This window comes from Ceratotherium simum, chromosome 2 (assembly GCF_057802395.1).
Source record: "Ceratotherium simum simum isolate JZ-2026a chromosome 2, ASM5780239v1, whole genome shotgun sequence".
In the NCBI taxonomy this organism is placed as follows: domain Eukaryota; kingdom Metazoa; phylum Chordata; class Mammalia; order Perissodactyla; family Rhinocerotidae; genus Ceratotherium; species Ceratotherium simum.
The window spans coordinates 90,858,615-90,881,802 of NC_141901.1; the positions used below are offsets into that span (position 1 = coordinate 90,858,615).

Below are 23,188 nucleotides of genomic sequence, written 5' to 3' on the forward strand. Positions count from 1 at the left end.
ATTTAAAGAGTATTGCTGTCGTTTCACCAAAATACCTTCCCTATTTTTCTGAACTGCACAACATCATTCTTTCCCATCTTTGAAAAAAATGCATTTTTAAAAATATTTTTTCCTTTAAATTGATTAGTAGGATGTGAGTTCCTAGGCTATCCTTATTCTTTTATTAGTAGAGTAATTGTGAATAGTTAATTTTATTATTTTAATCAATGTAAATCAAGTTATTATTTAAATCAATTACCAGCATGACAGATAGCCACAACAGCTAAGCCATACACTTCCGTATATCCGGTAACAAGTTTTCAGTCCACAACACAGCAATTATGGGCACTCACAGGCTTCTGGCCAGCTCAAGTTCTCCATGACAATAAGTCCCTGCAGCCCAGGATCTGGGAGGAACCAGGCTCAGGTCAAAGTCTACTTCTGTGTGGGGATAGGGCTGCATCCTCCTGCTTCTGAGAGCGAGGAAACTCCAGATGTGGAGCAAACCAACCAATTCAAGCAGTCAGAGAGCAGCAAGAATGGTGCAGGGAAGGGTTCGTCTCTGTTGCACTGTCTGGTTGATCCCAAGCAAGTGTCCTTCCTTTTGCACGGTTTACCTTTATGGAGCTGGGGCGCACGTAAAAGATAAGGTAGGATGTGAATTTGACCAGGTGTGCATGGTTATCACCAAGCTTAGAGAAAAAATCTCCCTTCTACATATACAGTGCGTCATAAATCAGTCAGCAAACCTAACTAGTACCACTCTGTGCCGGACATCGTGCTGGGCTCTCTGACGTTAGGAGATATTTACAACACAGTCCCTAATTTTAAAGATCCGGAGTCTTTTCTTAAAAGATCATTCATTCATTCAACAAATATTTACTGAGCTTATCCTCTGTGCCGGGCACTGTGATCTGCCGGGATAGAGCTGAAGCAAGATGGATACAAGCCCTGCTTCCATGGAGCTTGTAATCAGGCAGTACTGATACTCAGTAAGCAACTCTGACTGTACTCAAATACCCCCAGTTCTAGCCATGTGGAGTTCTCGTCATTTACTATCAGATGAAAGTGTTCAAGCACATTCTGGTGACCTCCCGACTCCTCTGAGGGTTCCAGGCGTCCTTCAGGTTCCGGCTGTCACTTGGCAGGTTTCACTCTGAACTGGTGCTCTGCGACCCGCCGGTTTCTCCAGCTTCCCTCTGGCTGCGTCTCTGGATGGTTGTCCTGTTCCCACAGTGCCTCATCTCCAGACAGTCCCTCCAGTCTCCGATGCTCCATCCACATGAAGCTCCTCTTTATAACAGTCTCTACTGAGAGCTTCCCCTGAAGCCTGGGTGAGCGAGGAGAGAGGAGGTGAGAAAAACAGAGGGGACTTTTACCCAGAGATGACTATTCCTATTGTGCATGGGCTGTTCTCCTTCACAGCTGTCTACAAACGGAAGCTGTCTTTCCTGGCTCTGCTGACATGTTCTTGGCGTTGTTCATATTCAGACTCTTTCTGAGTCCCAGGACTGTAAATCCCCAAACTTGCTCTAACTCTCAACCAATCCTCCCCTCACCAAAAAAGGCAGGCAAAAAAATCTTTTTACCTCCCAGAAGCACTACCCTTTCCACCACAAAGGCAGTGCTATGGTGCTCTGCAGAACAGCCCGTGTCTCTGTCTTAACCATTCCCTTCCTAGGGCGTGGACTTCACTTTCACAAAACCCAAAGGGCTCATAAAACATTTTCCCAAACAAAAACAACTGAACTCCTCCAAAGATGAATTCCATCGCCAAGTCTGTATCACAGAAATGCCCTCTCTTTGTTGTGTCCTGCTTACAAGTAAGGGGAGGCTTGTAATGACATGGGAGCATATTATGTGGTACCATCTCATGCGGGCCAATACCCACGAGAAAGATGAGTGAAGTTTTCAAGAGGAAGAAGTAGCTGAAGGGTGGAGGGTAGGCAGATGGGGAAGAGCATTTTAGGCATAGGGAACAACATGTACAGAATCCCTGAGATCCCAGGAGGCAAAACATTCAAGGAGCAACAACAAGGCAGGTACTGCTGGGGCGTGGAGAGAGAAGGAGAGAGAGGAATGAAGTTTGAGAGGTGGACAGGAGTCTTGTGTGCCATGAAATAGATTTTGGTCATTGTTCTAAGGATAATAGGAAAATAAGCAATTTTATGAAGCATATGTGTGGGCGTGTTTGTGAGTGTATGTGTATAATGACCATTTTCTTTAAAAACAGCTGTGTGGAGAATGACCTAGCTAACAATATCAGGGAGCAGATGCTCGATGCTAAATGGGCAGGAGCAGTGGTGGGTACCAATATTTTCCTGCCCAAATGCAGACCTATCAGACATCAGAAATTTCTTCCCAAGGCCCAGGAGGGAGGATACTGCAGCCCAGGCACAAGTGATGTTCCCAAAGTGGGAGGCAGGTGTACGACTGTGATCACTTATCTAGCAGGTCTGTGGCTGTACACAGTGTTGTAAATGTAGCTGGTGGAATAATCTCATGCAGGAAAAGTTCTTCCTGAGCTGGGATCAGAGGCAGATGTCTGGTGAAGCTCATGAAGCTCGAGCCTCAAAGCCCCTCCCTTGCCCAGGCCTTTTCCTGGGCCCCAGGGCTAGTCTTATATTCATTTCAGTAAACAAAGTTGTATACTCTTCAGGTCCCACGAAACCTGGATCCCCACCTCTGTCTGGTATGGTACTCAGATATTCACGGAGAAAGTGGGATTTGAACTAGCCCTTGAAAGAAAATTAGGCTGTGCATATGCCAAAAGGAAAGGGAGCTGGTTCAGGATGAGAAGTATGGGGACAGTGTACAGGGTACATCGGAAGGCGGAGAGTTGATTGATTGATGGACACTGGGGATCACTGAAGTAGGGCTCAGATTCCCCAACTCATCATTCAAAGTGTCTGCAGGGCTGTTGTTCAGTTATTTAGGTTCTTTGGGATGTAAGAAATGGAGTGCCACTCAGGTTAGCTCAAGCAAGGGGAGGCTTACTGCAATGGATTATGATGGCCTGGAGTATACAGGCTTGAGTGAGAGTGTAGATCAGGATCCAGAGAACCAACAGTTGGAATAAATGGAATTTCACGCTAGTCCTCCACTATCATTGGACCTAGATATTTTCTACCCGTTTAATTGTGTGCCCATTACCAGCTGCCAATTCTTTGTCTCTACTGTCAATATAATTTCTTAGCTTCATAATTTTTACTTGCTTGCAGGATCTGCTTCCTCATGGCTCCGGTCCTGTTACTAACTTCATTTTTTTCAACATTTCCAAATTCAGATTCTCAAGAGAGGAAACCTCTGCCTTGCCAGTTCATTGTCCCTTGACTGGCAGATCAGATCAGCTGCTAGCCTATGGCTTAGGTTTGCATACCTTGTCCAGTCGGTATGCCTGGGATCCACAGAATCCTTCTATAAGGATTCAACAGGGGTTGTATGAGGAAGAGTCTCCCTCACAAGGGTCTGTAGGTGAGGCTGGCATAATGAATGACGTGTCCAGTGTAGCTGAACTAGTAATAACTAAGACTTCCTGAGAGCTTACTCTGTGTCACTGTGTCTGATTCAGTTCAAAGCACTTCCTATATATTAACCCTTTTAATCCTACCAACAGTTTTACAGAGTATTTACTACCATTGTCTCCACTTAACTGAGGAGGAAACTGAAGCCCCGTAAGCTCAAGTAACTTGCTCAGGGTCACACAGCTGATAGTGAGAGGAACCAGGATTCTGCCAGGTAGTGGGTTTTAGAGTCCACTGTCTTCTATGCCATATGGCTAACTGCGGGATTTTACGAGGGATGGATTATAGCAGAGACTAGAGGCACAGAAATCACTTAGGGGACTAAGGGAGGTCAGTGGTGCAGTGGGTGGATAGTAAAGCAGGAACGAAGAAAGATGCAGAACGATTAGGGATGAAAGGATGTCCTGGACACATAAGGCAGGAAGAATCACTTGGATTTGGTGATAAATTGAAAAAGAGATTTTGAAATAAATATTCAAGTGAAACATATTATATGTGCCCTCCAAATGAAAAACGAGTTGGAGAAGAAATTAAAAACTTAACAATGGAAAAATGACTAATTGGCCATTCGGAAGTATCATGCTAAAGATTTTACCACTTGCTATGGAAGAACTATAATATTCTTTCCTACAGAGAAGCATTTTACAGCCCAAATTTCCCTGCCTCTGGATGTCCCCCACAAAAGGCTGGTTAGACTTTTAGGGCCTTGAGAAACTCTGGTTTTTCATTTGTATAATGTAGATCAGAATTTGAAGGGAAAACTTTTTCCCCCTTACTTTGTAGCATGAAATAAAGAAAAATTCTGCAATGAGGGCCATCTTCAATGTTGATATTCAAGCTTCTCAGAGTCTCCTGAGGAGCCAGACATGAGAGCAGACGTGCCTGACAATGTAACATGCGCGCAGAGGTGTGGCCAGTATTCCGTGGGAGCCAGCGCCTGGGCAGCCCCTGCTGTCTGTGGAGTCTGGGACCCTCCTCCCAGAGGGGATTCTTAACAATTGGCCCCTCTTTCTGCTTCAGGTTTCTGGCTGCCAGTCATCAGTTTGTGATCCCCCAAATTATGTCCAAGTCTTAGACTGCTCTGAGGGGGGTCGCAGTTCTGCCTCCCCGCTTGATGCCTAGCTTGCCCCAGCCTTCGTCTCGGAGGGAGATGCCTGTCACAGTAGCTGTGCTTGGAGATCTGCCTCTGGCTCATTCCTTGTCTTTGTTCAACCTGTTCCCCTCCACCCGACAAGTTCAGCTTTTCACTTCCTGTGCCTCTTTCTGAAACCTCAAACCCACCTAAATCACTTTTATTTCCCTTTTCTCTAAATTCATAGTGTTTCTACAATCGGTGCTATTGTGAGGAAACCAGTGTTTACTGTATTTAAGGTCTATTCTCTTTAGAATCTATCTTAATGTTTTAGACAGAACTCCTTTAAAAGACCAGGATTCAAATAGAAGTATTTGGAGGTCACATAGCTGAGGTACAGTGTAATCTTTTGAGACAATAAGCCTGTAAAAACCCACGAGATGAAGGTCTGCTGAGGACAAGGCTGTGGGGCTTTAGGGCCTTTCCTGGAGCTCGGAGTCTCCCTGAGGCCATGGGAGCAGTCACTAGAAGGGGAGGCACTGGGCCTACGGTTGCTGTTTCTCTGGGCAGTTTGAACTCGGAGACGAGAGCAAAGAAGGGCAGGAATGCTTTGAAGTAGAAGGGAGAGCTGTTTCTTCTTGTTGGTAGTGTGAAGAGCAGGAGCCGGAGCAGAAATGGTGGCTCACTCCAAGAAGTGAGTGGATGATGACTCTGGAGAGTGTGCCAGCTGTACGCCGTTCCTGAGCATTTTGCTGACTGTTACATTATCTATCTTTATCCCTTGTACAGAATAATTAACTAATTGACTTTTTTTATCAGAAAGCAATAATTTTTCAACTAGGTAATGAATTAGGAGCCAAAAGCCAAGTTTCTAGTCCTGGTTCTAGGTCTAGACTTGAGCTAGTCACAGAACTTCGCTGAGCTGTAATTGTTTTCACCTATGAAATGGAAATCTTATCTACCCACTTCCAGACACTCTGTGTAAAAACACACAGACACTGTTCATTTAAACATCAAATAGTAAAGAAGCTGCAGTGTGGCAGGCCTGGTCTGGTCATGGGAGGGGGTGGTCCATCATTGAACAAAAACAGGTCCAAGTCTCTGTCCTGGTGGGGCTCAGAGACTCCTGCCACTGGTCAGGTCACATGTGCTGGTTTTTCACTCTGCTCAGGTATCCACATCTTTCTTTTTGTGTGAAACAAGTGTTTGCTGAATAGCTGTTCTCCTCCAGGGGTGTTTACAAGTGGATCACATCTACAGATAAATTATGGGGCCTCATCATGGAACAGGAATAAGGAAGCTGAATTCCAGACGGGACTTGGCTGCAAACTGGCTTTGTGACTATCAAAAATAACTCTGCCTCGGATCCTCATCTGTAGATGAGGGAGTTGGATGGCATGATCTCCAAAACTCCTTTTAGCTTTAAAATATGCAGTTTTGTTTACTCCTATGGGGATCACCACCCCTCTTGGTGAAGCTGGCATGGTGCCTAAAAAGAACTCTCTACCTCTAATGATATGCCTTGCAAATTCCAACCAATTAGATGATGGCCAAAGTCTCCGGGTTATACTCTGGAGCATGATTATATGCCATTTTCTTGTTGTTTCAATTGTTTCCATGTGAGATTACACATCCCTTCAAGGCAGGAATCAAGAAGTGCATGATATAGATTATTGTCTAGATCAGGTAGAACTCATTTGATACCAGAAGGCTGGATTTGCATTTCAACATTCTAAAATTATCTAAATTTTCCCCCCTGGAGTAGGTCAAATTCTGCCCCCACTGACTTATGTGTTTTACTTATTCCCTTGACCAAATAACCCCTTTTATATATCATGAAAATACAAAATTTAGTTCAGCCTTCATCAAAATGATTTGTTCATCGCAGATTAATGAAGTTGCTGTATAAAAAGAGAGGGACAATCTGGTAAATATCAGCTCTTATTGTGCAGTACAGGTGTGTTAGCCCAAGGGTTATAATACCAGAGATGAGAGTAACTACCAAGAGTTTCCAAGAGACTGGTTTTACTGTCATGGGAATGAAATCCAATTACAGGGGTTTGAAGACAGTGAGGGAGTGCAGAGTGCAGTTAGCATATATTCTGGAACCAGACTGCCTGCGTTTGAATCCAAGCTCTGCCATTTACTGCTGGGTGACCTTGGACAAGTGACTTAACCTCCATGTGCCTCAGTTTCCCCATCTGTCAGGTAAAGATAATAATAGTGCCAACTTCAAAGAATAAAATGAATTAATGAATTCCCCAAGATAAGTAAGCCTATGAATATTTGAAGGCAGATGGAACAGAGCCAGTGAACAGAATGATGGAAGGCGGGGGGACAGTTGTGGGGATAGGACAATCCATAACAAGGACACAGGAAATTGGAGGTGATGGGAGGTAAGTAATTCTGGAATGGTTTTCTCTGTGTTCCTCAGGAGTCCAGAGAGCCTCTGTAATATGTTATGAATCTGGTGTTGAAATTCTGAAGACAACAGTGCAGACCACCATACCCTTCAGCTGTTCAGGATCAGGCAGTGGGTGGAGAGAGATTACTGGGCTGATGTGAGGTGAGCAGAGGGAATTCTAATGACATGCTAAAGAACAACTATAGCCCTGTGGTGCAGCGGGGTCATTCTGGAAGGAACATCACAGACAGACTAACACAGTGTTCACCAGATGGAGGCAGAGTGGCTCCAGGAACACAGACGTCAGGCGTCCTCAGCCAAACCACAGACAGCCCAGAGGCCGCCAACAGGCCACGGCAGTAGACCAAACAACAGGGCAGCGTTCAGGTGTCTGTGGAGTGACCACTCATGTGCCAGTATTTTTACTGCAATTGCTATAGGAAAATAATCCAGTCCAAGTCAAATTCAAGTTGAAGATTAAACACACACACACACACACACACACACGCAATCTTTTCTATCTTAATGGATCTTTAAAAATAGCCTATAATATGGCTTAGTAAATAAAGCTGCTTTAACTGACATCTTGGGGCGCTCATATCCAGAGAGAGGACCAGCTTTTCTAGCAGATTGGGCATCATACACATGTGAAAATTTGGGAAGAACACAACAGAGCTGTGAGCTTAGCTGAAACAAGAGGAAGAAGATTTATTTTGAGCAGGAAGATCTTGAGCAGCATCAAGGAAAACATTCACGGTGGCAAGAGCTAAGGTGTCTAAGAGAGGCCCATTAGGGTCTGTCCATCCTGTACTTTCAGGAAAGACCCGTACTTCGGTGTGGATGAAAGTCAGTGATTAAAGGAGTAAAGCATTAAATGGAATGAAATGTAAAATAGTGTGGCGTCACCTGACTTACGGTGGGTTTGAAATAAGTATTTCTATATTTTCTCCCTTCCACTAAGGTAATTCTCTTTTAAAATATTGCTACTCAGTATAGATTAAGAAGTTTCGTCCCTAGGTAAAATGATTCCAAGCATCAGTAGTGGAGGTGGAGATTATTTTTAGTAGGACACCCTTCCCAGAGTTCCCCAGCTGTGCACGTGGGCAGCCTCCTCCACTACCAGCTAAACTTAACTTGCCAAATATTTGCCTGGTAGTGTATCTCACACGATTGGAGTCCCCCACAGCCCCCGAGCCTCTCAGATCTCATATACCGGAGCTCTGTGTTCCCTGCCCCAGCTTCTGCGTGTTTCCCTGCTAACTGGTCACACTACGGCCTTCAGAGGCTCACCCCTGGGCAGAGCCAGAAGAGCCTAGTAGTTTTATTCCCCCGCAAAGCAGCAATGACTGATGGATGTAGGAGTAGAAAGGCTCAGACCCCTTGTCTAGAGATGTGACAAACTTCAAGGTGTAATTTATGCTCCAGAGTTTCCCAAAGCTTCAAACTGAAGCCCGACTCACCCAAAAGTTCACCCTTGTTTGACCTCTTCTCCTTCTCTGTCCTGCTTTCCCACTCTCTTATTGGTTTCTTGTGGAGCACATCCTTAATAAGTCACTTGCAGGCAAATCCTTGGCTCAGGGTCTGCTTCTGGGGATACTCAGCCAAAGACAGTCTTTACTTATTATTCATTCACTCATTCATGCAAAAAAGTGCACTGAGTGTCTAAGTGCTTTCTTCCCAGTCTAGTGAAGAAGAGTGATGTATGGTTAGGTGAAATGTAACCATGGATATTCTCAAGGTATTATGTGGGGCATATAGAGACAACATATTTCTAGAGCCAAGGGCCACTTTTACAATGTGAGCATGTCATAATATCTGATAAAGTGACCTACACTTAGGAGGTTCTTATGCATGCTAGAAGGTTTGGTCAGTCCTTGGCTTCATAATGTTGACCATTGAGGAGAGCCAATCATTTGCTTAGAATTCTATTATATTCACAAACCCTTCTTGAGCTCCTACTGTGAATCAGAGTGTGAGAGACTGACAGACTCATTAGTACAATAGGATGAGAGAAGTCCATCTTGAATAATGGATGCCATGGTACGGAAAGATGATACTTTTCCAAGGAAATGAAAGGCTGGGTCTTGAAGGGTAAGCAGGATTAATTCTGGACAGAACTAGAGAGATGCATTTTAGAAATGGAATAGCAAACTCCACAGTAATTCGGTGTGAACGAGCATTGGCAGGTCTCTCGAAGAGCGAGGAGTATAGAGGATTGAAGCAGGTTCACACAAAGAGGAGACGTGGGAGTTGAACCTGGAGGTGTGGATTGGAGCCACTCGGTGGTGGGCTGTAGGTACTTCCGAACTTTACCCTGTAGCAATGGGGAACCTTCTAAGATATTTAGGATTTGCCAAGGTTTGCTTTAGAAACAGTATGAAAAACATGTTCAAGAGAGGAAAGACTTAGGTCAGAAACACTAGTTAGTTAGAAGGCTGTTATCAGGTAAAATCATATATAATTTTTAATATCTAACCATTTTTGATTCAACAAAAATGTCAGTTTCATAAAATTCAAGTTGATACACTAGCCAAGAAGGATGAGGGTGGGAATCTGAAAACAGCACAAAGACTGGAGAGCAGGCGTACAATAAAAGACACATATAGGAAAGGAGTTGGGCATGTAGTGAACGATCCACTGGTGGCAGGGGCAGAGCAAGCTGCAGAAATCAGCTGTGACCGTGAAGCAGTTTTCTCACGAGAATGGTGGAGTGAATCGTGGGGAGCATCTGTAGGGGAAATAGGGCCCCCAGAGGAGTAATGTAGAGAGTGCAGTGGGAGCCACGCCACGCTTCAGAACTCCTGGTTCTTTGCAAATTACCTCGCAGTGCCTCATTCCTTCTGTTCCTTCTTTTTCTGCTACTTGACATTGGAGAGATAAGTGATACCTGAATTTCTACAGTTGTATCTCCTCCTAAGGTTGAGCCAAATCCTGCAACCCCAAGAGCATTTATTTATTTACAGCTGGCCTCTAAGCGAGAACCTGAGTAGCCTAATAGCAGGAAGAGAGACCTGTGGTCCCCTAGGGCAGGAACCCACTCTAACCAGATTGCTCTTTAACATGTGAAGGCCTACTCAGACAGGGGCGCACAGGGGATTCTGAAAGTCTCAGAGAATAAATAGGAAAACCTAGTTTATTTTTGGACTCCGACCTCAATTCTGACCACACTTCCAGAGCCACAGTGTTGCTATAAAATGTGTCATTAAACTTTTTCTGTTTGCTCTGAAATAGAAATTGGCCAAAGTGTAATTTTCTTTGCAAACAAGACATGTCATTTTATTGTCCTTCAAATAACACTGCCTTCTTAAAACAGAAATTTTCTATTTGCTTAACACCCTCAAGAATTGGAGAACTACATGTGTGTCTGGACATCTTACGTAATGCCATGCCACTTGGGATGGGCATGCTGTTTAAGATGATCTTAACTAAACTTTTGAGAAAAAAAGGACTCTAGGAATCCAATAAAAAGACTAAGGAAACATTGAATTTCATTTCTTTCTGCTTTTTCTTATAACAATTTCTTATAAGAATTTCATTTCATTCTGCTATTTCTTGTAAGAGAATTTCTGAGAAATGCATAAAAAAGAAATAATTTTTCAGGTATTTTTTCTTAGTATTTTTTGATTGCATCCAATGAATTTAAGCTATTATTTGGAGAACACTGTTGAAGGATGGGCCTCAGAGCCAACTATACAGCATCATTAATTCATGACACAAATATTTATTGACTGTGACCTACGTGCCAGGCACTGTGGTAGCTGCTAGAGACACAGCAGTAAGCAAAACTAGGCATGGTTCCTGCTCTCATGAAGCTTGTAGCCTAGAAATAACAATAAATATTCAACAAATAATCACACAAATAACTATTGGTTCTAAACTACAATGAGTTCCTGAAAAGAAAATAGTGAGTATCACATAGTGGAGGACCAGCTCAGGTCAACAAGATATTCTCTGAGGAAATGACTTTCGAAGTTGAGATCTGAAGGATAAGTAGGAGTCAGCCAGGTGATGAGGGAATGGAAGAACACTCCAGGCAGAGGAAGCTTCAAGTGCAACGGGCCTGAGGTAGGAAGGAGGCTGACACTGTTCATGATGTCCATAGACAGCTGGTGTGAGCTCATGATAGCAAAGGGCATAAGGTTCAAAACAAAGCTGGAGTTGCAGCCAAAGGCTAGATCAAACAGGACTTGTGAGGTCATGTTCAGAAGCCTGGTCTTTATCCTAAGAGCAATAGGAAGTCACTGAAAGCTGGAGAGTGGTGGAATTAGATTTACCTGACCAATCATTTGTAGTCAGTGAGTTTTTATTTAACAACTGCTGTGATAACTGCTGCTCTAGGAATTTAGAAGTCATATTAGACATGGTCTCTGCTCTCAAGTAGTGTCTGGTGTGGAAGTGTGGGAGGAAATAAGAACGTGGGTCAGAGCACGGAGGCAGGAATGAGATAGTCTTGGGAAGATAATATCTAAAGCATCTTTATTTACTTGATCACTGTTGGTGTGAGCGGATGTATGGAGTTTGGTTTTGCTTTTCTTTGAAAATGTTCAAGGAAGTGTCTTCTACAAAAGGAGTCATAATCAATAATTCTGTCCACTGAAACCCTCTGTCTGTTCACAGATCAGGCACCACACAAACAACTATGCATCCAGCTCCACCACCTTACCCCACCAGTGCTCCTCAACCTTGATGTGGAGTGACCTTTCTGAAAGGTGAGATCTAGAAGCTGCCTGCATTTACAGCATAGCCTTCCCCATCTCTCTGTTCTAATCTGAGTTCATGCTACAAAGGCAAGCTATCTCTTACAAATTAAAATGGAAATTAAGCACACATAGTTCATTAAGGAGAAGAGCTGTTGTAGTTTTTATAACTTCACTTATGTTTCCTCCAAGAGATTTTGAAGACTGGCTCATGCTGTGAAAGAACCTGCGTGTCACTGATTTTTCATAGGAAGAACAGTCGCCAGGACTCTTTTAAGGCTAAGCTACTCCTGTTTTAACTAGACATCAGAATTCCATGTGTTTGCCGTATGGTTATCACACTCTTGCTTGCCCTGTTGATTCCTCTTTTCAATATTTATGTTACTGACTGTAGGGTTAACTGAATGAATAGTCTTCTGGGTATTACTGCATTGTGTGATCTTTTTTTTAAATGAGAGATTGTGAAGTTTTAATTATTTTTTCAAAAACAGCTCTCGATTTTTTGAATAAGTTGAACTCTTCATTTTAATGGAAGATCAGCATGCCCATTTCATTTCATTCTCTGAGTAAGGCCAATACAATAACCCCTCTACTCAGTATGAGTTGTTATGACGGATGTGGACATTGAAACAGCTCAATTCTTTGGCCATTCGTTCTCCTGTGGTTGAGATAACTGAAAGATAATCACTTCTGTTCTTCAGGGGAAGATCTTCTTGTGTTTTTCAGTAGAGATATAGTGTGCAACAATGCCTAAAGGATAAGAATAAGCTGGGTGATTCTGGAACATTGCCTAAAAATCACAAGCCCAATAAAATTTTCCTCAGCTCACCTTTATGGTCCTACATCCTTCCCCTAAATGTCTGTGTATAATACACATATTCCAGGCACTGTTTTGCTATAAACACACATTCCCTTGGAAAACAAATGAAGAGAAAATAAGGCAGATACCCAGTTCCCATCTCTTTATTAGTAGGCTCACTCTAATTCCATTTTTAATTTTTTAAAGTAAACTTATTGTACTTTGCCCTCATTATAAAAATAAGCCAGGCTCTCTATAGAAACTTTAGAGAATAAAGAAAATTAGAAAGAAAAGCAGCTTACTAAACTTTACCTCCACTACTCATAAAAAGATCACCATCGTGGGGCCGACCCCATGACTTAGTGGTTAAGTGCCCATGCGCCGCTGCAGGAGGCCTGGGTTCGGATCCCAGGCGCGCACCTATGCACCGCTTCTCCGGCCATGCTGAGACCACGTCCCACATACAGCAACTAGAAGGATGTGCAACTATGACATACAACTATCTACTGGGGCTTTGGGGAGAAAAAAAGGAGGAGGATTGGCAATAGACGTTAGCTCAGAGCCAGTCTTCCTCAGCAAAAAGAGGAGGATTAGCACGGATGTTAGCTCAGGGCTGATCTTCCTCACGAAAAAAAAAAAAAAAGATCACCATCATTTTAGTGTATTTCTTTTCTTTTTCTCTTGCACTTTCCTTGATTTTGTTTTACATACTTACGATAATATTATATATGCATTATTATATCTTTTTTTATTTCACTTAATATAAAATAAGCATTTCCCAGACTATTTACAAATTATTGTAGAAGTAATGCTAATATTTATATAATAGTCTATTAAAAGGATACACTACAGTTTACTTAATCATAATCCATGTTCAAATTTGGCACCACAATGAATAGAACCATATCATTACCCAAAGACTGAAATGCAGAGGTTTTTAAAAAGATATTTGTGATTATTTTTATCATAAGTATACATTAAGGAATAAATAATATGTAAATTTTTAATATTCTTTAAACATGCATCCAGTCTGACTGCTTTCTAAAAGAATTACAAAGGCGTAAAGTTTCATCAGGATGTGTGTGAGTTTCTGCTTTGCTTCACCCTGACCAGCCTGTATATTATCTTAAAAAAACACATACACAATACTTTGTTGTTTTGATAGGAGAAAAATTGTATTTCCTGGCTATTTCAATTCGCACTCTTTCTTATTTATTTTTAGGGTATAGTTATATACTGATTGGGGCTTGTTTTTATGGCAAGATTATTTGACCATGTGATGTGTCTAAAATTGATATAGCTTCATGATTTGATTCTTCTTCTGGATTGCAAACTTAGAAACCATAAAAATTACTCAGAAAAAAGCATATACTTAGCATAATTAAATGATCTAGAGGCTTAAGTGATCCAAAAACCATAGTTATTTAAACCGCTTTTATTTATAAAACACACATGTAATTACTTCAAATAAGAATGTTTTGATATCAAAGACATATATATTGCTTACTTACATCTTACTCCTCACACCATACAAAAAAAGTATCTGTACCCATGCTTATTGCACCTTTCTCTCTCTATTCTAACAGACAATGAAAGAACGGAGTTGGACTTTTTATTGCAATTCCTGCTTCCCTGAGTTTGTGTAGTTCTCCCCATCTGAGAAGGAGAATTTTATATTTTGATTTTGATTGTTTCTTCATTTTCATCTTTTTTCATTTTAATGTTTTTTCTTGTCAGTAATACCCACTGAGACCAGGTTTATTATGATAATCTGTGCCTCTGTGTGTTAAATTGGCTTCTTGGACTGGATTTTGAGAATGTATTTCAAAAGTTGGGCAGGATTTCACACATGATGATTGGTGGAAAAAGTGAGAAAGAGAAAAACCCATCTCCCAGGAGTTTTCCCCCAACATCAAACCTTTACCTGAAACTCAACTGATGTGGACATCTTTACATTTTATGTTGGTTTTGATTTTACAGTATGTGCTTGAAAAATCGGTATAAGATTTTGACAGTGAAAAGTCAACATACGGAGAGCAAGAATTCACTTAATAGGACGTCAACTGAATGAGTTGGGAAAGGACGCCAGAGGCAGGCAGGAGGGCACCAGGGCAAAGAATATTTATGCAAAATATGTGATTAATGTTTTGGAGATGTTGTGTCCCTCTGGGGTAAGCTTGGAACTAAAAGTCTCTTAAGTCTCTATTCTGATTATGTGTCATTTAGCAACTCAGGAATCAGCTTAACTGTCATTTCTTTGTCTTTGAAGACTGAAAGGAGTGATGCGGCTAAGAGCTCTCTCGAAGTGTCATAGCAAACAATACCTCGGCTGGAGGATTACCTGCTGAGTTAGAGCCATAAGAAATACAGGCACGGCCTTCTGATCCACCACTATCAATTCAGGGCTTCTTAAAATGTCTTCTTGGGCAGCATACAAAAAGGCAAAATTAATAAGTGACATAGTTATCAAATATAAAATTTTGTTACTTTTTTATGAAATAAAGAGATCTATTTTGTCTGAATTGAAATAAGACATTTTGGGGACTTTTTAGAACTACTTTGTGTCATCTAATATCTTTCAGTTAATGTGCCCTTCCCTGCTTAGAAATTCAACCAACCTTCCTTTCTTTTCCCCGTCTTCCTCTTTCACATCCTTCTCCTCATTCACTCAATTCAGCACATATTTATGGAGTGTCGCTTCTTTAGGCCCTGTGCTAAGAGCCATGCTGTCACCTACAAGGACATCTTGGGAAGAAATGATAATATGGTATCACCAATTTTGCCATAGGAACCTATACTGTGACTCCATTATCATTTCTGTCAACTAGATTAAACCAAAATTGTTGAGTCGTTCTTCACCAGTTGTGAATTAGCTGTAAACTACAATTATTTTCTTTCAAATCTGTATTTTTAAGTGGCCTTATGTAACCAGCACAAAGCTGTTGGTGTACACAATCCCTTTATTCAAGTTTAAATTCAATGAATTTTACTGAGCAAGTAGAATTTGCCAACCGTCACACGAATATCCGTGCTCCTTTTACCATTGTCTGTCCATCATCCAGCTATGTGGTTGTCTAGCTGTCATCTATTTATTATTTTTTTTTTACAAAAGAGGGTAAAGTTTATGAAGGGTTTGTCCAATGTCACATGGCTAATATAAGTAAGCATTCAGATCCAAGTTTAAGTGCTTTAGTTCCAGGTTTACTGTTATTCCTACAGCACAGTGGGATATGAGATTTGTTACAATGACATTCCATTTATAAGACAATGTGATATAGTAATAGAAGCACGGGTTTTGGATCAAACTTGGATTTAAATCTAGCTATGCCACTCACTAGCTCTATGACCTTGAAGAATTTAATTAATCTCATTGAATCTCAATGAATTAATCTATAAACTAAAGATAATAATACTTACCTGTGGAATTATTGTGATAATGTATGCAAAGTGAGTGTAACACAATAGATACTCCATAAGTATTAGCTGTGATTACTTTATCCAGACTTATCTCCAGCTATACAATATGGGTTCTCAATTTCAACTGTAAACCAGCTTCCTGACTGTGTGGGTTTAAATGTCACAGACAGAATCGATTTCAAACCCCTGGATGCTATTCTTTTATATAATACCTGAGGATTATTTTTGCCCATACAAAACCCACTCATCTCCCACATGTTCAAATCTCATTTTGTCCTTAGGCCTTGAATTTTTTAAGTATCTTTATTCTCTTCTTACCTCTATCCCCAACTCTGAAGTTATACAGAGCTCATTTTGAGGATTATTGAATTATTCCTTAAATATTTTCATTGTGTATGTCCTTTTCACTTGACAAAAATTATGCTTTATGGTGGACAGGACCTCTTTCTTATATTTTCTTTGTAGGTGTCTCAGCACTAGTACAGTATTTGACACTAAGAAAGATGCTACTTAATTGGTGAATTCTCAACAAGTGTAACATTTATGTACAAGATTAGCAGTTGCCAATTTAAATGATAGAAAAGCCTTTGTGATAGAACGCTCTTTGTTTCCATGTTGTTTTCAACTTGGGAAATTTCATGTTAAACTCTCCTGATTTAAAAATGCTACATCCAGGCAGAATAATCACATGCAGTTTAATAAAATAATGTTTATTAAAGCTCTCTATGTGAAAGTAATAAAATTATCAGAAAAATTTGAAAAATAATGACTATTTGGTATAGATATTTCTCATACAATTAGGCATGATCTTTCTCCAGTTATTTTGAAATCTGGTGTAGAGACAGTGTATGTCAGTATAAAATACTTGTCATATTTTTGTTTCTAATCCACAGAAATGTATCCATTGCTTATAAATTCACCCAAAATGATACGCTCTGTAACATATGTTCTCAAATATTCTGGATCATGATTCAGCAACGCACTTACAGATTTTTAACATATGTCTTCACCTTCGTTTTCTTTACTATCTTCAGTAAACACAGATTCTCATAATTATGTAATGAGGTTATATTGAGGATAGAATTAAACCTCAAAATAAAGTAAATTTCTTAGGAACTCTGCCAAAAAATGTTACGTGGGGAGAAAAGGTGCTTGATCTACAGTTTTATTGTAGTTATAGTAACTGCAGTAGAGCTGTATGGGATACATATGCAAAACAAATATGTGTTATTAATATGCTTTGTAAGTGGGCTGTATAGACCTGGTTCCTGAGTACATATAATATATTCTGCGTAATTCTAGACCTATGACTTTGCACTGGAGGAAATGAACTCCTGCCTACTCCCACCTCCATCCTATCACAGAACCAGAGCTTTCATTCAGCACCACTGCGACTCAGTGGGAAACAAACAAACAAAAAACTCAGCTGTGCTGCTCCCAAGAGAGGTTGGGCCAGGGTAATGGGAAGAGGCACGCCAAGCCATGCTGAGATCTTAGAACCAGGGCGAGATAAGGAAACAGAATATTAGGGTTCAAAGATTGCTCTTCCATCAGACGCTATACTCATCCAGATTATCCCAAGGAGAGAGAGAAGATTAGAGTCATTATCTTTTATACGTAAATGTATGTATGTGTCTCATAGTTGTAAGTGGACTTTGGTCCATGCAATGCATAAAAATTCAGACAGAATTTGATTGATCCACATTTTTACTGTCTACAAGAATAACTTTTAAAAATCAAATAAATAATGAAATCCAGGTTATAAGGAAACTATATGAACTACTTAAGACAACAAAAATTTTTTCAACATTCTCCATAGTTGGAAGCACATTCCAGAGAAACCTGTGGTTAGATAATTATAATTATTCAGGTACCTTAAGGAGCTGTATAAAATATACCTTGCTTGATATACCATGAATACCTGAATGTGTAATTGCTGTAAAAAAATATATTCTTTTAATATTTCATTAATCCAAGCTTTTACTGAATATTTTATTAATTCAAAATATCTCTAGGTTCATCCCATGGATAAAAGTGTTTCTTTGTTTCATTCATGTTCTAAGGCTTTATTTTGTTTTCATTACCTAAAATGCTTTTTTTATCTAAAAACAATTTGGACAATATGTGTTTTTAAGGGCCTTTGTAGTTTTTTTTTTTAAATAGTCAACAGTATTGTAAGCGCCTTGTGAGCAGGACCCATGCTTTATGTATCTCTTGTGTCTACAGAGCCTGGCACAGTGCTAACCACATAGAAATAGAAATTGCTCAACGAAACCTGGATGGAGAGGCTAAGTGACCAGACTACAGTCTATGTGAGCAATGCTTAAGACAACTCGGTGTGCACACTGTGGTGAAGGGGGTGTTTAGTTGACAGTTGATTCTCTACTTACTTTTCCTCTTGGGTGTTGTGCCATTTTGGTCACTTCTAAATTTGAGCGGTACAAGGGAATCTTCTTTAGACTTCTTGAAAAAACAATTGTAAATATTTGTTGAATATGAGATGATTGTCGTTAGAAAAAAATAAATAAGACAAATATAAGCCTGCATATGAAATAATTTGCCTTTTAGTCTGCTATGTCATTTCTTACCTGGGTATAGTAGCTGAATTTTAACTCTGCACCTACACGTAAATAAAGATACTGACGAAGACACGTAGCCTGTGGAATAAAATGCACATAACTTGCTCATACGAGGACAGTGGAAAATTTCATTTTATGAATTCTTTGGGCAAAGTATAGTGTTCTCTTTTTGGAAATAAATACAGCAGAACCTTAGTAAATGAATAGCAGTCTGTAGTTGATTTCTTAATGAAAGTTAGTGATTGCTCATTATGGTTTTCATTAAATAGTTTATTGATTTAACTTATAACTGAAATGTTAAATCCTTTTAAATTCTTCAGAAATGGACAAGAAATATTTGTGCAGCATTACTTTGAGAAAATAAGAAATAGTAAAATTGCAAGTATACATAGAAAACGTGAGAACTTAAGTAAAAAGCACTGAAATACTATGACACAGGAAGGGCAGAAGAAATTACACACTAAAAAAAACACAAAGCCGTTAAGAACACAGGATTAAACCAGAGACTACTAATAGAAATGCATAAATAAAGCAGAGGTACATAAATTTGTTATAAGGCTGGACAAAGTCCAGTCGATGTTACGAAAGACTGTCTCCCAGGCACCTGTTTATGTTAAGGAGTAGGGTTCCACGGTTGGCCTCTAGGGCGAGTAGATTAGGGTTACAGAACCCAGTGTTGTGCTACTCCTAAGTCATCATACAACTGCTGCCATATTGCAAAACCCACCCATTGGTACCAAGTGGGAAAATGACAGACACTGCACGGGAACTCGTGGAGATTGGCTGTAGCATTTCCCAAGGTTGCCTAATCAAACCACTCACTCAAAGCTTGTTAAAATAGAAAATCCTAGTCCCTTCCCTGGAGGTTATGAATCAGAAAGTCTGGCCTGGGACCTAAGATTTAGTATTTTTTTAAAATAATCTCCTTCTGTGTGATTCTTCTCATTAGGCAGTCTTGCAACATTGACGTAGTCTAGTGGTTCTCAAAGGATCATCCCCAGACCAGCAGCACTAGTGTCACCTGGGAATTTATTAGGGATGTAAATTCTTCAGCCCCTTTGCAGACCTACTGAATTGGAAACTCTGGGGCTGGAGCCCAGCAATCTGTGTTCTAGAAGCCCACCGGGTGATTCTCATGCATACTACAGTTTGAGAACTCCATATGTCAAATGTGGCCCAGAGAGCTGGGAGCTGGGAGGGGAGCTGCAGTTTAGGAAATGCGCCTAGTCCAAACTCTCCTGGGACTAGGGAGGTCAGAACTTCAGTCTAGGTGCTGACTGCTGCTCTTCCCTTGACATCACTACCTCCTTTTGTATATTCTACGTAGTTTGATTTTGTGAATCCCTTTTGGTTTCCCAAATGATCAGGGCCATGCCCCTCTCTCCTTTTTGATATAGCAAAAATACTTCAATATTTATTTTCCTACTTGAAATCCTCCTGTTGCTTAGCTCCCATCTTAGAGACGTCAGCCGATGCCCAGTTGGCTCTAACTATTTATGAGTGAGACTGACGCTTCTGTCAAATGTTTTTCAATATTATTATGTACCCAGTGAGCTGCTACAATATTTTTTGTAAAAGGAAGGTGTAAGCAGATGACAAACTGTCTCGTTCTCCTTTCTAAGTTTCACATTTTTCATATTTCGGAAGGTCAAGGCAGTGCTTAAAGATATTGTCCGTTTTAAAATGTCTAGTATTTTGCAGCATATGTCCACCATAACTCCTGGAATCACTGCTAATATGCAAATATTCCCATTTAATGTACAGGAGCAGAGATAAAAAGGGAGTCACGAATCAGTCAGTGAGACTATTCGTTGGCACAGCAGTGAAGAAGGTGTTTTAGGTGGCTAGGGCTGCCATAACAAAGAACCTCAAACTGGATAGTTTAAACAACAGAAATTTATTTCTTACAGTTCTGGAGGTTGGAAGTCTAAGATCGAGGAGGGGTTGATAGGATTGGTTCCTTCCATGCACTGGAAGGGAGAATCTGTTCCATGCTCCTAGTTTTTGGTAATTTGCTGGCAATCTTTGGCATTCGTTGGCTTATAGACACTTCACCCCACACAGCACTCTCCTAGAATGTGTGTCTCATGTCCAAGCTTCTCCTTTTTATAAGAACACCAGTCATATCGGATTAGGGACCCACTCTACTCCAGTATGACCTCATCTTAACTAATTGCATCTGCAATGACCCTGTTTTCAAATGTCACATTTTGAGGTACTGGGGGTTAGGACTTCAACCTATGAATTTGATTGGGGGCAGGGGAGAGTGGATAATTCAACCCATAACAGAAGGGATGGTTGATTTAGGGAGGAAGCCAAATCTAAACTCTAAAATCCTAAGACCTAACATGATGTTGCTTCTGGGATTTGACGGGTTTAGGGATTGAATAAAAATCTCAGTGACGCATGCCAACACTGGCTCCAATTAGGAAAGACAATTCAAAAGTGATCCTATTTCTGACACTGAAATATCTGGAAGTTTTTCCCATAAATAAATAAACAGTACAAAACTCATAAAACAAGTGGTGGGAAAGGTATTTGTAGTGTTTGTATCAGATTCTAAATGATCAAATTAGACTAAAGTCAAATTGCTCTATTTATGTTGGGGAGAGAGGGAGGTTGTAGGACTTCCTGCCTCGAGTTGTTATCAACTCAGGTCAATTCTACTGCTTTGAATAGTCAGATTTCTTCCCTAGTAGTTTCCAAATCCGAGCAATATACTCATCCAGAGGTTGAAGTTTGAAGAGAAACCAGATGCTACCCATTTAAAAGAGGATAATTAAGGATTTACAAAGTCAATTGAACAGAGGGGAGTTCACGCAGGTATATAATGCTATTAGCGAGTACAGAGGGAAATGGTGGCCCAGCTATTGCCTTCTTGAGTCAGAATTGCTTATTTGGGGATTTTTATTTACAGTTTTGTGCCCGTACACAGATAAACCTTCAGAAGAGCACAACAAGTTGCTGTACCTCTGCTTTATCTGCTAATTAAAGTCTCGTCTTTGGTTGAGTGTCAACTGCCTCTCTTAGTCCCTTTGATGTCAAGGTCCAACTGTTGACACCAGTTCATATCGGTGCTTTGGAGGCCTCCAAAGGCTATTCATAATCACACAGAACATTGTTCAGTGTTTGCTTCCAATGCACGCATTGTTCGTCTGAACCTGACTTTTAGGTTATGCCAGTAAAATTCCATTGGCTGTACTTTTTCATTTCATCACTGTATTTATGTACTCCCCCATACTTTCTAAAAAGAAAAATAGTGGTTGAAAAGACATGTACTTACATTTCTAGGAAATGATGCAATTGTTTTTGGAAAAATAATGAAACTTTCAGCACATTTCTAAAGTTCTTTTTGTATCAACACTTTTTGTTTTCATGGTGGGAGATTTTGCCAACACCAAGCTGTTACTAATCTGGGACACGGCTGAACAAATCACTTTCTTGAAATGGTTTCCAATAAACCTAATTATAAATGTCTATAATTACCCAGGGTATCTGCCTATATACTAATGATAGTAGGAAATAGAAGGACTGCGTTGTTGTGATCAGTTTGACAACACTCACCGTGTACTTAATAATTTTACATTTCACATTTCAGCCTCTGAAACTGTGTAAGAAACTAACCCTTCTTTAGTGTGGAGATGACTGCCCAAACCAGTAGAGGTTCTCCCCTCAGGTGAGGATGGAAATAGCTCCATGAGGTGGCATAAACAGCAAAAGTTCAACTAAGACCAATCCTACACTGGATATTTGGAAATTCCTCTGCCTCTTAGGTTTACATTAGATATCTGGTCAGTTGTCCCAAAAATAAATGCGTAATTGTGTATAGTGATGAGATTAGTGGCCTTAAAATATATTTCTGTAACAATTCCACCCGTGAATAAATGAGAAAATCAAACAGGGCTAAAAGTCTTTCAAGTGGGAGGTTCTGCTTTGGGAACAAATGGCCAATTTCTAGTGATATTATCAGAAGTGTTACAAAAAGTTCTTATATCTCATATCTCTACTGGGTAAAGAGGACAAGGGCAGGATAACTCCAAGTCCTTCCAATCTCTGCTGATAGAACAATATCAGGTCATTCAGAGAAGGAAAAGTGTCTCCACCCGATTTTGGAATTGCTTTTCTTAGTAGGGATTTTTCTTTCTCTCCCTTCCTTCCTCCCTGCCTCCCTCCTTCCCTGCCTCCCTCCCTTCCTTCCCTCCTTTCTTTCTCTCTTTCTTTCTTTCTCTCTCTTTCTTTCTTTATTCCTTCTTTCTTCAAATACTTATTAAGTTAATGAAATCTTGATTGTGTGTTACTCGGGAATAGGAATCAGAGAACGATGTGAATCCATATGGTGCAAAGGGAAAAGAGAAGTAACACTTTTTAAAGTTTACAATATATAAGTGCTTTATAGTCACTCTCATATAATACTCACCACCACTCTATGAGATTGTTACTGAAAACTTCCATTTTAGAGATGAAAAACCTGAGGCCCATCTCTAAATTAGGGCTTAATTAACTCACTTTCCCAAGGTCTACAAATTTAGGTGGTGGAATTAGTATTCGAACCCAGGTTTGCCTGGCTACAAATCTCGAGTTTTCACTGTAACATTCAAGATGCTTCCAATATTTAAAACTGATTGAGAGTAGGTAGGATGTTAGAAATTATAGTAGGTACAAGAAAACAATTCTGGTTTCTTAAAGAAATGATGGGATTTAAAAACTTATCCTTCCT

General features: G+C 40.3%; 1 protein-coding gene across 1 annotated transcript in view; it reads left to right on the top strand.

Annotated features, from left to right (window-relative positions):
* PTGER3 (prostaglandin E receptor 3) overlaps positions 1–11,692 on the top strand; it is a 97,006-nt gene extending 85,314 nt beyond the window's left edge. The window contains exon 3 of the mRNA XM_004431496.3: positions 11,597–11,692. Within this exon, the coding sequence (XP_004431553.2) occupies positions 11,597–11,692 (96 nt within the window). The remainder of the gene's footprint in view (positions 1–11,596) is intronic.
* Positions 11,693–23,188: the final 11,496 nt, after the last annotated feature.